This window comes from Perognathus longimembris, chromosome 7 (assembly GCF_023159225.1).
Source record: "Perognathus longimembris pacificus isolate PPM17 chromosome 7, ASM2315922v1, whole genome shotgun sequence".
Classification (NCBI taxonomy): Eukaryota; Metazoa; Chordata; class Mammalia; order Rodentia; family Heteromyidae; genus Perognathus; species Perognathus longimembris.
The window spans coordinates 16356446-16372647 of record NC_063167.1 but is presented as its reverse complement, the minus strand read 5'-3'; the positions used below and the strand labels follow the sequence as shown (position 1 = coordinate 16372647).

General features: G+C 41.0%; 1 protein-coding gene across 2 annotated transcripts in view; it reads right to left on the bottom strand.

Moving 5' to 3' along the window:
* The window catches only part of Arid1a (AT-rich interaction domain 1A), a 91176-nt gene that overhangs the window by 37814 nt on the left and 37160 nt on the right, over positions 1-16202 (bottom strand). For both annotated transcript variants that reach the window (XM_048350582.1, XM_048350583.1), the window contains exons 2-4: positions 14311-14523; positions 11698-12150; positions 8432-8548 (exon numbers count right to left, since the gene is read on the bottom strand). In XM_048350582.1, the coding sequence (XP_048206539.1) occupies positions 8432-8548; positions 11698-12150; positions 14311-14523 (783 nt within the window). The remainder of the gene's footprint in view (positions 1-8431; positions 8549-11697; positions 12151-14310; positions 14524-16202) is intronic.

The following is a 16202-nucleotide window of genomic DNA, read 5'->3' as shown; positions in this document are numbered from 1 at the left end:
AAGTCTGTGAGACTCTGATCTCCAATAAACTATCCCAAAAAAGCTAAAAGTGAAGCTATGCCTCAAGTGACAGGGAGCTAGCATTGAAGTTCAGGGACAGTATCCAGATCCTGAGTTCAAGCCCCAAGAGTAGCACAAAAACAAAACCTTAATTTTTCAAAAATGAATTAAGCCTATTAGCATTTCTATTTATGCAAATGAGGTTCCTCTTCCCACATTAAACCTGTTAATCAATATCTTAAAGTAGTCTAACTAGTATAGTCCACTTGTTTTCATAGGGTGTGTGTGTATGCGCGCGCTATTTGCTTAATTGTGGGGCTTGAACTCAGGGCTCAGAGCCTAGGCTCTGTATACTCAACCACTTTGCATCACAGCTCTACTTCCAGTTTTCTGGTGTTTAATTGGAGATAAGAGTCTCACAGATGTTCTTGCCCAGGCTGTCTTTTAAAGAACTGTAGTTCAGGGCCAGCTTTGAACCTCAATACTCAGATTTCAGCTTTCTGAGTAGCTAGGATGGCAGCTGTGAGCTACCAGCCCCTGCAGGTCTGTAGCTTCTGCAAGTTTTAGAAAGGGGAAATCTTCATATTTCTCACTAGAACTGAAGTCAACAGTTCAACTTAATCTCTTGCTCATAGATTCTCCCTTTCTAAATGGCTCATTTAACTCACCAGGCTCTCAAACCTTGTGACCTACCTTTCTTTTATTGTTCTCCACTCCAAGCAACAACTCAATCTGTATTGTATCTCTTTCTCCTCCCTCCCTCCCCTTCCTTTGCCAGTCCTAGGGCTTGAACTCAGAGCCTGAGCACTGTCCCTGGCTTCTTTTTTTGGCTCAAGGCTAGCACTCTACTACTTGAGCCACAGCACTACCTCCTTTCTTGTGGTTAATTAGCAATAAGAGTCTAACAGATTTTTCCTGCCAGGGCTGGGAATGTGGCTTAGTAGTAGAGTGCTTGCTAACACGCATGAAGCTCTGGATTTGATTCTTCAGTACCACAAAAACAGAAAAAGCCAGAAGTGTTGCTGTGGCTCAAGTGGTAGGGTGCCCAGGCCCTGAGTTCAAGCCCCAGGACTGGCCACAAAACAAAAACAACAAAAAACCTACAACTTTGCTCTTCAGATATCAGTCTCCTAAATGGTTAGAATTACAGCCACCAGTGCCTGGATGAATTTTTCTTTCTCAACAATTCAAATATATCGACATCTAGTTCATATTCAAATTCTTTCATAATGCCTTCCTTAGGTATTTAGACATACATGGAACACTGATTTTAAACTCTGACAACACTCTTCATAACACTGGGTTTTATGTTCTTCTGTTTCATGTATATTTTATTAATGAAACAGGACCAAATGATCTTTGAAGCCACTGAAGTCAATCCCTGTCCAATGCCTATTTGTTATCTATAATACAGCAAAAATGTGCTAGGTTTTATTTGAAGGACAGAGAATTTAACTACATTGAGAAAAAAAAAAGACAACAGAGCCGTGTCACATATGTACAATGTTTGCCTAACAAGGATGAAGGCCTAAATTTAATGCCCAGTACAAAACACAACAAAAACCCACACAAACAACCAAATACAAACCAGGTGTGATCCAAGGATTTGAGATGAGGCTAGAAGATCATGAGATGAGGAGTCTGAGGGAAGCCTAGGCTATACAGGGAGACCCTGCCTGTACTTAAACCTATAGACTAGCTAGAGGATTTTAAAGTAGGTATATAACTTATCTGGTAGTTCTTTTATATGACTTTTTGTTTCCCTAGAGATTATGTTGAGCAGAGATTTGGAAAGGAAAGTAGAGGAAGAGAAAGAACTATCAACTGTCTGTGGTAAGACACTAGGTAAGAAGAGGAACCACGGGGTAGCAAGAGTGGGGAAGGACAAAGGAAACCAGATCCAAATGACATTTATGACATACACTTGGATTTGGAGTCAGCACTAATGGAAAGGATCCAGTGATCAGCATGGCAGAGTGGAGAAGAACTCTCAGAGTGGGGATAAATCTGCTTTGGGTATTCAACTCCAAGGAAGTCTCTTCAAAGTGTCCTTTCCCACAGTGTGGAGAACAAAAGTGTGCTCTTTCTAGATAACCAGTATCACCACGACTTGAATGACGAAAGCAGCCTCCTGGTCTAGTATGTTTTTTATTCCTTTTCATAGAACAAGTTGCTCAGTGTTATTAAAATTACCTGTGAGTGTGAATGAGTATGCGTGGTGTGGGCACACTGCGCCTGAAGCTTGAACTCAGGGCCTGGGTCTCTGAGCATTCTGCTCAAGGTCAAATGCTCTATCACTTAAGCCACAATTCCACTTCTGTTTTTTTTTTGGTAATTAACCCCTGCCTGGCCCTGTTTTCAATTGTAATCCTCAGATTTTAGCCTCCGAGTAGTTAAGATTACAAGTGTGAGCCACTGGTACCTGGCTCTGTAATTTATTTTTATTTTTGGCCAGTTCTGGGGCTGAACTGAGGGCCTGAGCACTGTCCCTGGCTTCTTTTTGCTCAAGGCTAGCACTTTGCCAACTTGAGCCACAGCGCCACTTCTGGCCTTTTCTATATATGTGGTGCTGCGGAATCGAACCCAGGGCTTCATGTATACGAGTCAAGCACTCTTGCCACTAGGCCATATTCCCAGCCCTGTAACTCTTAATATAAGCTAAGAAGCACTATTTAACTTTCCAGATTTGGGCTTTTATCTCCCATGTCCAACTTTCATCATTCAATCACAGGTATACTCTCAATATTATATGTTTTGTGTGTGTGTATACTCATATTTTAATATACATAATTATAAACATTGCTAGCAGTGAGAATTGAACTCAAGTCCTGGGTGCTGTCCTATGGCTTTTTCACTCAAGGCTGGTGGTTCTACCACTTGAACCACAACTTTACTTCCTTTATATTTTAGGGAGGAATGGGGGGGGGGGATGAACTAATAATGGAGAGGTAGGAAAGAGAGATGATGAGCCCACTGACATAAGAAGTATTTTGTATGCATGTACAAAAGTCATAATGAAAACCATTTTCAAAAATTGAAACCTCTTTGTATAACTAAAGGTAATTTAAAAATAAAGGACTAAACAAATTTCCAAATGCTCCTTAGTAAGAAAAATCAGGGATTATGCGCATTCTAGGAAAACCATATATACTTGAATAAATAGAAACCTTTTATTTTTAAATGCTTGAGTACATGCAGCTCATTCCTGTAATTCTAGCCACTTGAGAGGCTGACATCAGGAGGATCAAAGTTCATGGCCAACAAGTCAGACACCTTCTCAACCTATAGCTGCATAGAATGGCACTTGCCTATCACCCCAAGTTATGTCAGAGGCTCAGAACAGGAAGACAGCTATTGTAGGGCCAGCTTGGGCAGAACAATAAAAAACAATTAGGACTCCAACCCCGCAGGAGGAAGGTTGGACACAGTGGTGCCTGCTTCTAATCCTATCAATGACAGAAAACTTAACCTATGTAAAAAATAATACAGACAAAAGGGCAAAGTAAAACTTTTTTTAGGGGGGGCAGGGGGGCTGGAGGGAGATAGGGTCCTGCTCTGTACCCCAGTCTAGCCTGAAACTCAAAATCTCCCTACATCTTTCTACCTAAACCTCTCCAGTACTGGGATTACATATTTACACCACCGCACCCAGATAAGTAGGCACAACTCTCTAAGTTATTTCAAAAATGACTATCATTATAAGGAAGATATCAATATTTAGATAAGTCCCTTAAATGAAGAAAATTAAAGACCGTAGAAAAACACAGAGGATTGCTCATTTGCCCTTTGCAGGGAACTATTTTCTGCCAAAGGCCAACTAGATATTTATAACCTCATTTGTAAGCCATACAAAATTATGGATACAGGCAGACAGTACAGAATACCATCAAGAAGCACACAAGAAACGTATGTTTTATAGCAAATAATTTTGAGGGCCCCATATGGACCTTAGTCTAGACAATCATCATTCCAGAAACCCATCAGACACTGAATTATTCTCTGTTGTGTGTGTGCGCACACGGGCGCATGCAAGTGCACACGAGTGGTCCTACAGCTTCTTCAACTCTGCCTAGTTCCAGTCTTTGGTGATTAACTGGAGATCAGGATTTCATGGACTTTTCAGCCCAGGTTGGTTTTTAACTAGATCATTACATCTCAGCCCCCTGAGTAGCTAGGATTACAGGCACAAGTCAACAGCACCTAGCACACACTTTTTTTTTTAATGATCAAATAAAAACTGCCCTTAGAAATGAAATCATGACAGAATCTATTTAAGCTGAGTCCCTGAACTTGATTAGAAGCTCTTGTTTTTTTTGTTGTTTTTTCTTTAGCCACTCCTGGGGATTGGACTCAGGGCCTGAGCACTGTCCCTGGCTTCTTTTTGCTCAAGGCTAGCCCTCTACCACTTCAGCCACAGCGCCACCTCTGCCTTTTCCTGTTTATGTGGTGCTTAAGGAACTCAGGGCTTCAGAAATGCTAGGCAAGCCATCTACTGCCAAGCCACATTCCCAGCCTCTGGCTAGGGTTTTTTGAGGAAATGATCTTTACTATATATATAGATGGACGTGTAAGGGATCAGTATGAGGAATAATATGATTCAAGGAGAAGAGTAGGGCTGGTAATGTGGCTTAGTGGTAGAGTGCTTGCCTAGCATGCACGAAGCCCTAAGTTTGATTCCATAGTACCACATAAAGAAAAGGCCAGAAGGGGCTAAAGTGGTAGAGAGCTAGCCTTGAACAAAAGAAGCTCAGAGACAGAACCTAGGCCCCGAGGTTAAGCCATAGGTCAGGGAGAGACAGAGAGGGAGGGAGGGGAGTACAAGAGGAGAGGGGAGGGGAGGGGAGGAGTAGCCAGCTGCTAGTGGCTCACACCTGTATTCCTAGCTACTCAGGAGGCTGAGATCTGAGGATCATGGTTCAAGGCCAATTGGGGCAAGAAAGTCCTTGAGACTCATCTCTAATTAATTACATAAAAAGCTGGAAGTGGTGCTGTGACTCAAGTGGTAGGGTGTTCAAGCCTTACCTACGAACACCAAATAAAAAGTATATGCAAAGTTCTGAAAGCAGAAAGTATACCATGAGGATTCAGAGAAACAGAAGTTAGAGAGCAAGACAAGAGAAAAACAGATTAAAGCAGAAGTTTTCAAAGTGCCATTTCTGGTCCCAGAGCAGCAGAATCAGCAAGAAACTTGATAGAAATGTTTATTCTCAGGCTCTGCTTCAGACCTAGTAAATCAGAAAAATGGTAGAGTATAATAATCTGTGGTTCTGATGTGTGGGTAATCAGATAAATGCTTAAGGGTTTTGGATTTTAGTCTAAGATTAATGAAAAAAATAATGTCTTAAGTGTTGGGATAACATCATCAGTGTAACAGCAGTTAAATGGTTTAACATTAATAGCTGAGTAAAAATTCTTCAGAATATTAATGAAGGTCACAATCCTAATATCTTCAGACAGAGGCAGGTAAAGTGACTGAAGTCCATGAGACTCTTATAGATAGCACCCAGGCCCAGAGTTCAATGCACCAAAATAAAAACTGAAACAGAAAAACTGAAACTAAAGGGGTTGCTGTCTAGTGAGGCCAGAATCTGCTCTGGTAAACTCAAACAGTGCCCCATAAATCCTTCTTTAGTTAAAGAATGTACTAGAGGCAAATCTAGTGATTCTTTTTTTTTTTGGGGGGGGGTGGTGGTAATGGAACTCAAGGCCTGAGTTTTTGTGCTCAAGGCTAGGCTACTGTCATAGCTCCACTTCCAGTTTTTGGGTGGTTTAACTGGAGATTAGAATCTTAGGGAACTTTTCTACTTGGCTGGCTTCAAACCATGATCCTTAGATCTCAGCCTCCTGAGTAGCTAAGATTGCAAGATTGAGCCACCAGTGCCTAGCCCTAGTGATTCTTTAATCCAATTGGTTAAGAAAGGAAAGGGCTCTTGTAGGGAATCTAACATCATATCAAAATTTATAAAAAAAAAACAAAAAACAACTTTGGTTCCTTGGCTCAAGAGAAAGAAGATAAAGAGCAGTTCAAAAAACAAGATGTTACTAACTTGGTTTGCTCATCTTCTACACAAAGCTTCTACCACAGAGAAAATGATACATCTAGATGAATCCATAACAGAAACAAGCTTAATTTTTGTTTTGGGGTTCCCAGGAACAACATTCTGTAGCCTTACAAAGCTACAGAAGGTCAAAAGGCTACACAAGGTCAAATGACGAGCTCTTGGATTCCAAGTCCTTGGAAAACACATGGCATGTGTTTATGAGCATTCTCAAAACTGAAAAATTCTATATACATGTGTATCAAAAAAGGTCAGCAGCTGGGCACTGGTGGCTCATGTCTGTAATCCTAGCTACTGAGGAGGATGAGATCTGAGAATCATGAGTCAAAGCCAGACCATGCAAGAAGTCTGTGAGACTCTTGTCTCAAAGTAACCACAAAAAAAAAAAAAAAAACCAAAAAACTGGAAGTTGAGCTGTGGCAAAGTGGTAGGGTGCTAGTATTGAACAAAAAGAGCTCAGGGACAGCACCCAGGCCAAGTACAAGTTCCATGAAAGACAAAAAGGGGGGAAAAAAGTAGGCAGATTGAGGCCAGCCTGGTTATATATTGAGATACTGTTGGGAGTGTGTGGGCATGGGGAAAAATCACCAGAAGCAAGAAGAAACTTTTTTTTTTTTTGCCAGTCCTGGGCCTTAGACTCAGGGCCTGAGCACTGTCCCTGGCTTCTTTTTGCTCAAGGCTAGCACTCTGGCCACTTGAGTCACAGCGCCACTTCTGGCCGTTTTCTATATATGTGGTGCTCGGGAATCGAACCCAGGGCTTCATGTATATGAGGCAAGCACTCTTGCCACTAGGCCATATTCCCAGCCCAAGAAGAAACTTTTTTGAAGAAAACCAAACCACAACAATGATAGAAATAAACCCACTGATTTGGATTATTGTTACAATAGCATACCACCCAGATTTGGGCACAGACCATAAATGATGAGGGGTAGTTATATATTTCTGATTGAATCAGGTTAAAAAGCATATTCAAGTGAAGCTGAAGATGCAGAAAAGGATTGCAATATACTAATGAGAAGGGAATAAAGAATAATTGCTTTACTTTATGACATTTCCTCCTAATTCCAGTATCTAAAAAGTCCCAACCCTAGGATTCCATCTTGGGCTCAGAAGCCTAATCCTAGCTACTCAGGGGGCTTACGAATTGAGGATTACAGTTCAAAGCCAGCCTAAACAGAAAAATCCATGAGACTCTTTATTCCCATTAAACCAGCAAAAGGCCAAGGGGGAAAGGGAGACCACACATTCAAACTCCAGTATTTGCTTAAAACAAGAAAGAAAGGAACAACCCTGAAAGTTCAGTCAGGTGCACCAGCCTTGAGCTTGGTAGCCAGCAAATTATTATTTTTTGGCCAGTCCTGGGACTTGAACTTAGGAGGGCCTGAGCACTGTCCCTGGCTTCTTTTTGCTCAAGGTTAGCACTTTACGGATTGAGCCACAGCACCACTTCCGGCTTTTTCTGTTTATGTGGTGCTGAGGAATCAAACAGGGCTTCATCACTAAGCCATATTCCCAGCAGCTTTCTTATATTAACCTACTTTTATCACAAATGAAGTAAAGTTCATTTTATAGATATACAAACTAAGCTACAGAGAAATTGATTTGTCCAAGCTACAAAGCTAGTGGCAAAAACAAGAAACAGACTCAAGACCTAAGCTTTTCTTTCCTTTCTTTTTTTGCTGACTTGGGCACAAACTTTTTTTGGTTTTGTTTTGTTTTTCAAAACAAAGAAACAAAAAGGAGACAATACTTCTAACACTTTCATCTTTGTGTATATCTATGCCTAAAAAGCCCAAGATTAAAAAAATAATTCATTGTTATTTATTGCAGAAAAGTAATATACAAAGATATCTACAAAACAATCATAATATGAATGCATTTAGACACCAAATCTACTTGCATTGTACCATGGGTCATCAATAAAGAGAATGTCATTTTTTTTGTATTTTAAGTTCCCCAAACCTCCCAAAGAAGAACAAAAAAGGGAATTTGACTATGATTTTACAGGCCAGTTAGATCGCAGTAACTTTATTTTCAAAGGTGTTCTACAATCCTTCACATTGTTACCATGTTAAAATGAATGGAGGAAAGTCTGCAATAATGCTTTTCCTTTCAGTGCAAAGCCCAAGATTTTAAAGAAAAGAAAAAAAACAAAACTAAACAAAACTCAACAAGTCCAAACCTATTCCTTAGGAGGTAGAAAGAATAGACATTCTACAAATCTAAGAATTGTATTTAGAATCTGAACCTGAATCTAAGGAATAGCTTATTCATCCAAAAAATAATAATAATAAAAGAAACGAAAAAAAATCTGGAAAAATTGTTTCCTTTCTGCTCAATCAACTTTTAGAGATGGCAAAAATACTCACAGGCAAGCTGGAGGGTCTTGACTGAAGGCTCAGGTTCATATCTTCTTGTCCTCCTTTACTAGAGGTCATTGAGGGGGCTGAGGATGCCTGAGACCCAAATGAATCTTGGGAAAGCTCCTAAAATAAAAAAATTTTTTTTTAAAAAGCTATGAATGCCAGAACTTTCTCACTTTGGGACTATGATACAGGGGAACTGGAAGTGAGAAACTGCCCAACTATGAACAGTATCCAACTACAGAAAAGTCCAAATAATGGCTCTTGCTCTTAGGAATGTCATCAGATTAGCCAGGTGCTCGGGCTGGTGACTCAGGGTTGTAATCCTTAAACAAAAAGCTAAAGGAGAGCACCAAGGCCCTGATTTCAAGCCTTAGCACTAGTGTATGCATGTGCACACATGTACGTACACGTGTACACACACACACTCTCTCTCTCTCTCTCTCTCTCTCTCTCTCTCTCTCTCTCTCTCTCTCTCTCTCTCTCTCTCCACCTGCAGTTATGGCACTCAGGAGCTAGGGAAAGAGAATAATGAGTTCAAGGCCAGTTTGGACCACATAGCAAGACCCTTTCTCACCAAAATTAAAAAAGCACATCAGTATGTACTCTAATGGAATTGTTGCTCATTCATTGATATCTAATAGAGAGCCATTTCTCAGGGTTAAATGCTGAAGTCTACCTAACTGCAAGTTATAATTGTCAAGGAATAAGACCAATTTTTAGAATGAAAACTCAAGAAAGAATCTGCTTACTTCAAAGATACTGCCTTGGGATGAGTGACTTATATAATGATGCCACCAATGAACTTTCTCCTCATATAGCTCAGTTGAGTGCCAGTGGTTCATATATATAATCTTAACTATTTAAAAGGCTGAGTGAGACTTAAAAGTTTGAGACATCATTCCAAAATAGCCAACAGCAGACAAGGTTGGAGGCCTGGGCCTAAGTAGTATAGCACCAATCTAGCAACTGTTGAGTGCCAACAGTACTGCCAAGAGGAAAAAGGAAAACAAGCAAACAAAAAGCCCAAATTACTATTTTTATTTTTAGGCTTCATTATTTACATTTTGATCACTAAGTATAGCCCCAAGTTAATTTTTCTTTTTCCATTGCTATTTTTAGGCTTCATTATTATCTATGTCTTGCTCACTAGGTATAGCCACACGTAAACAAAAAATAAAAATTGGGGAGCAGGGGGAAGTCCTGGGGCTTAAACTCAGCCTGACCACTATCCCTGAGCTTCTTTTTGCTCAAAGCTAGCACTCTACCACTTGAGCCACAGCACCATTTGCGGCTTTTTCTGTTGATGTGGTGCTGAGGAACTGAACCCAGGATTTTGTGCATGCTAAGCAAGCACTCTACTGCTAAGCCACATTCTCAGTAAATTTTTGCTTCTTTCTAAAATCAAACTCAGCAGCCAGGCACTGATGGCTCATCCCTGTAATCTCAGCTATTCAGAAGGCAAAGATTTGAGGAATAGGTTTGAAACCAGTCCAGAAGGCTCTTATCTCCAATTAACCACCAAAAAATCGGGGGGGGGGGGGGGGGGTAAAGCTGTGACTCAAGTAGGAAAGCACCAGCCTAGTGTGAAAAAGCCAAGATTAAGTATGAGGCCCTCAGTTCAAACTCCAGTAGCAGCACAAAAAACAAACAAAATAACATTATTTACTGTACCAATACTGGGGCTTGAACTCAGGGCTTGGGCAGTGTCCCTTTGTCAGGCTTCAATCTTTTGGTGTTTTTTTTTTTTTGTGTGTGTTTTGTTTTGTTTTTGGCCAGTCCTGGGGCTTGAACTCAGGGCCTGAGCACTGTCTCTGGCTTCTTTTTGCTCAAGGCTAGCACTCTGCCACTTGAGCCACAGTGCCACTTCTGGCTCTTTCTGTTTATGCGGTGCTGAGGAATTGAACCCAGGGCTTCATGAATGCTAGGCAAGCATTCTACAGCTAAGCCACATTCCCAGCCCCTCAAACTTATCTTTTAAAAAAGTAAGATGATGCCACAAGACAGTAGCTCATACTTGTGATCCTAGCTATTCAGAAGGCTGAGATCTGAGGATTCTAGTTCGAAGCCAACCCAGGCAGGAAAGTCTATGAAACTCTTATCTCCAATAAGCTACTCAGAAAAAGCTGGAAATTGTGCTGTGGTTCAAATGGTAGAGGCTCTATGCTTTAAGCAAAAAGAAGCTCAAGGACAACACCAAGATGCTGAATTTAAGCTTCATGCCAGGCCAAAAAAAGATGGTGCTGGGTACCAGTGGCTCACACCTGTAATCCTAGCTGCTCAGGAGACTGAAATCTGAGGAGCAAGGTTCAAAGCTAGCCAGAACTAAGAAAGTCCGTGAGACTCTTGTCTCCAATTATGACCAGAGCTGTGGCTCAAGTAACAGAGCATTAGCCTCGAGCAAAAGAATCTCAGGGACAGCCTCCAAGCTTGGAGTTCAAGCCCTGGGACTGACACAGACACAGACACACAGACAGACAGACAGACAGACAGACAGACAGACAGACAGACAGACAGACACACACACACACACACACACACACACACACACAGAGATTTGCCACCTATGAGAATATTCTAAAGAATGTATATCAGCTCTGGTGATAATTTCAAGTGAAAGGATCCAGAATATTTTAACTAACAGTCGAACAGAATAGCACCTGGAATGAAGTACATACACTACATCCTACCCAAGTTAAGAAAAGACTTTCTTTTGGGTGTTCGAGTACTGGTATTACTTTCAAATATATATGTTGGTCCCATTAACTTTAATTTGTTCATATACTTCTCCATTGTCTTATTGTTTCATCAGTAAGAAGGGCTATATGTTGTTATGCAGTGAAGGTGATTCCCCCCACACCCGCCTTTTTTCCCCCTGTTCAGCCATGGGGCTTTAGCTCAGGGCCTGAGCGATGTGGCACTGTCCCTGAGCTTTTTTGCTTTCTACCACTTTGAGTCACAGCACCACTTCTGGTTTTCTGGTGGTTAACTGGAGATAAGAGTCTTAAGGACTTTCCTGCCAGGACTAGCTTTGAAATGCAAATCCTTAGATCTCAGCCACCTGAGTAGCTAGGGTTACAGGTGTGAGCCACTGGTACCCAGCTAAGGTTATTCCTTTATTAGTTCAAATCAATCAAGTTAGCATGTTTACTCAAAATTTAATTGGTTTTTAAGAACACTCTGGAGAATGGCAAAATTCTGGTGACACCAACTTTCTGTCTGTGGTCACATAGAGGTCAGCGAAAGAGGCGGGGGTGGAGGGGGTGTCTTACCTGTGGTGGAGGGAAGCGCTGTTGGGAATAGGCAGTTTGCTGGGACTGCTGAGACTGAGGCTGGGGATATGCAGCCTGCTGGGAGAGCGTCGAGGATGCTGGCTGCTGAGGTTGCTGCTGCTGGTAGGGAGACTGTGCCTGTGGCTGTGAGTAAGGGGGCTGGCTCTGGGGATGCTGCTGTGTTGTGGACTGCTGGGAAGGGTACGGAGTTGGGGATTGCTGATGTGAAGGCTGGGATGACTGCTGGGAATATGGAGGCTGAGAAGACTGAAGCTGCGGTGGTTGAGACTGCGGCTGCTGCTGATATGAAGGTTGGGCGTGAGGGGTCTGGGATGGTGGTTGCTGGGAGTAAGGTGGCTGCTGCTGCTGGGGGTGGGGACTTTGCTGGTTGTAATATGGAGTCTGGCCCTGCTGACCATACCCGCTGGGGCCTTGTTGTCCATAAGGAGGAATCTGCGGAAAAGGAAAAAATTCTTTTAGAACCGTTTCTCCTAAATTAAGAAAGGTGATCTATCCTATCAGAAACTGTGCCTCCAGGATGTATACAGAAAGCAGGAAATCATGCACATTGACAATTGTAAATTTTAACTTTTATTATTTGTTGTCTATTAAGAGTTTCTGCAAGACAAATCTATTTGATTTGAAGTTGGTGTTCTGATGTTTAGAGATGGTAGCATGGTTTTTAATATGTTGACTGGTTTTATTTTTAAAAAATTCTTTATTCTTTTATCATTCCATCCTATCTTAAGATTCTTCTAGCTTGTTTCTAGAGGTTTCAAAGGAAATAAATGATTCATAGGGGGGGAAATTAAAAGGAGAGGGAAAAAAAGACAAGCAGCAAGCCAACCCTCATAGTAAGAAGGCCCAGCATTTTTATATCAACTGTCTAAACTCAGCCAGGAAGAGTGGTCAAAAGTGGCTACTAGTTGGTATACGGGTGAACTACAGTTATTCATTAAAAATTTATGCTATAATATTAATTGACATGAGTTCAAGAATACCATTTTTGCCAATGAGCTTATTCTTTTTATCGTGGCTTAAGGGTTAAGAATTTGTAACCAAATCACAATGATCAATACCAGCCTGGCTTAGCTAACAGAAAACCTTGAATTTAGTAATCTAGATATGTACAATCACTAAGTTTCGATTTCTTCTTTTACTGAGTCTTCATTTTTAAATATTTAAGGGCCTGTTGACTTACTTGTACTGCCTATACTACTATGAAGATTTATCTGGTAAGTAGTACCCCTTTGGGATCCCCCAGAAAAAAGTTCTGACCCATCTCTCTTCAACTTTCTCCTTGAAGAAAAGGAAAGGAAAGGGAATGGAAAACAGAAAGGGAGAACAGAGGAAGAGAAGAAAGAAGGTGAAAAATTACACTGTAAAAAATCATCTCTATATTTAGGGCCATTCTTTGCTTTAAAGTCTTCAAGGTATTAGTTTTTATTTTATGGTTTCACCACTTTCAATTAACACAAAAATGACACTTTGGAAGACAATGGTGCTAGTCGGAAGTGAGTGTGGCTAAAATGGCAGAGTTCTAGCCCTTTGCCCAAAAAAAAGGCCAGGTACCAGTAGGTCACGGAGGCTGAGATCAAGAATCACACTAAAAAGCCAGCCTAGGGCAAGGAAGCAAAAGAAGCTCAGGGACAAGAAAAATTCAAGCCCAGGACTGGCACAAAAAAAAAAAAAAAAAAAAAAAAAAGTCACGCAAGAACACAATGTTCTGAGTTCAAGGTCTGATACTGAAAGGCGTATACACACATAGAACACATTTTAATCAGTATGGTTATATATGTCTATAATCTTAGCACTTGGGAGGTTGAGGAAGGAGGACTAAGAATTTGAGGCTACTCAAACTTGGGAGGGAGGGACTCAAAATCCAAAAAGCCAATTTAAAAAGCCAAGTGAGAGCATGGGGCTCTGAATTCAACACCTAATATCAGCACAAAAAGAAAAAGGCATGGTATGAAGCTAGAGGTGTACTTCAGTGGCAAAGCACTATCTAGCATACTGAAAGCCTTGGGTTTGATTCTGTGCTCCTACTCTCCCCCCCCCCCACCCCCCAGGTAATAGTGCAGATTGCCAAACAAAGATGAGAAGATACCTTATCATTTATAACAGACTGTTAGCATCCTTATTGTTCAATATTGTCCTTTTTTGTTCATGTCCCTTAAACAATTTTTGACCCTGATAGTATATGTTGAAGGACCTAAAAAATACAAAGAACCTCTTCCATCCCCAAGGCAGATGGTATGATTTTCATTTTAACAGCAGTGATAGGTGCTCAGCCAGTGATTTGTTTGTCTCACCTCCTTCAGAGATCATCTCTCAAGTGGGTACAGGCACGCCAGGCAGGTCAAAAGATGGACTAGGGTATATAGCTCAGTAGTAAATTGGATTCAATCCCAAGGATAAGTGACACAAAGACAGACATACAGAACACGTATAGGATGGTGCTCACAATCTCGGCCAGTACTACATTTTAGCTAGCTGAACCACCTGGCCTGTGTTCATATCAATAAGTTTGGAAGATAAGAAAACATTCTGATTCTATACCTGAGACCAGACCCTGGATACCAACAAGGGTCAGAGTAATCAGTCGCCATCTACCTGCTGTGCATAAGAGAGGCCTCCCATGGCACTCTGCGTCCGACCTTGCATGGTCATTGGGTACCGCTGTGGTGTTTGGGACCCATATGGCTGCCCTGGGTACCCATGTCCTTGCTGTGGTCCTGACAGAGGTCCCTGTTGTTGTGAGTATGGGTTAGTCCCGCCATATGGCTGAGGTCTCATCTTGCCCATCTGATCCATTGGACTGGATGGCTACAAAATAAAGAGCAGTTCATTAACCTCAAGCTTTGATGGCCTCTGGCCAATGTGAACATACAACCCAAGCACATGTCTTTTGAAGTCTCTATGCAACACAGGAAAACAGTTACTATGAAAAAAACAACAGACCCAATAACCTTTAAGTAAATTATTTAACCCTCCTAAAAATTTTTGATTCTGTCATTCATAAAAGGAAAATACCACCTGTTTGTGAAAGATCTTGTAAAAGCTAAAAGTTACTTTTAAGTATGGTACTACTGAAGATTCAAGGGGAAAGTCTGGTGTAGAGCAATTATATATATATATATATATATATATATATATATATATATATATATTTGGGGGGGTGGTCAGTCCTGGGGCTTAGACTCAGGGACTGAGCACTGCCCCGGCTTCTCTTTGCTCAATGCTAGCACTCTCCAACTTGAGCCACAGCGCCACTTCTGGCTTTTTCTATATATACAGTGCTGAGGAATTTGAACCCAGGGTGTCATTTATGCCAGGCAAGCACTCTACCACTAAGCCACATTGCCAGCCTTATGCACTCTTTAATACAGAAATGAGAACAAAGGCCTTTCACTTGGATAGGACAATGCTAGTATGCATTACTATAACCTTGTTCAACAACATCAAAGTGATGCTCCAACTATGGTTGGGAGTGCAGACACTCAAGCATCTAGGTATTTCTATTCTCTATTAGTGGACACTTTTCCTTTGCACATTTGTATCCTGTTTGCACTGTGGCAAAAACTGTTAAATTTATGTTTTCTTCAATGAGCAACCTGGCCAAGTAATAGAGACAGAGGGAAAAGCAAGAATTTGAGCACGGCGCTGGTGGCTCACACCTATTATAATCCTAGCTACTCAGGTAAATGAGATCCAAGGATCTAGGTTCAAAACCAGCCTGAGCAGAAGAGTACCAGTGAAACTCCTATCTCCAATTAACCACTCAAAACTAGAAGTGGCACTGTGGCTCAAATGGTAGACTGCTAGCCATGAACACAAAGAGACTCAAGGACAAAGTCCAGGCTCTGAGTTCAAGCCCCACAACCAACAGAAAAAGAAAAGAATTTGAATATATAAAAAGGGCAGAACTTTGTTTCTTTAAATAATAGGTTATAGGAAAGCAATCAACAGAAGGGTTAGTCTCAGGAAATACATAATATACACAGGTCTGAAATATGTTGATACTCTTTGGTGCAATAAATCCACGTTTTAAAAAAATGAATGAGAGGAAAGTAAAAGAGGATATCCTGGGAAGATAAACTGAGGAAGGCTAGCTAAAGAGGGTAAATGAAGATGATTATGTTCAAAGCAGTTTGTTGTATATATATGGGGAGATGGGGGAACAATGAAATCTTTCAAAATCGTTTTAAGGAGGAGATAAGGAATAAAGGGCAGTGATAGATGCAGTGGAGTTGATCAGGATATATTGAATACATGTGTAGAATGTTACAATGACACTCTTCTAAAAACTAATGTTGAAAGGACAGCACCAATAACAAAACTCAGAGTTACAATCGTGAATATTTGTCTACAACTATGACTTTCCTTCCAGCTTTTTTTCTTTTAAACTGTAAGTGTGGTGCTAGCACTGGGGTTGGAACTGCTCTACCACTTCAGTCATAGCTCTACTTCTGGCTTTTTACTGGTTCGTTGGAGACTAGACCTAC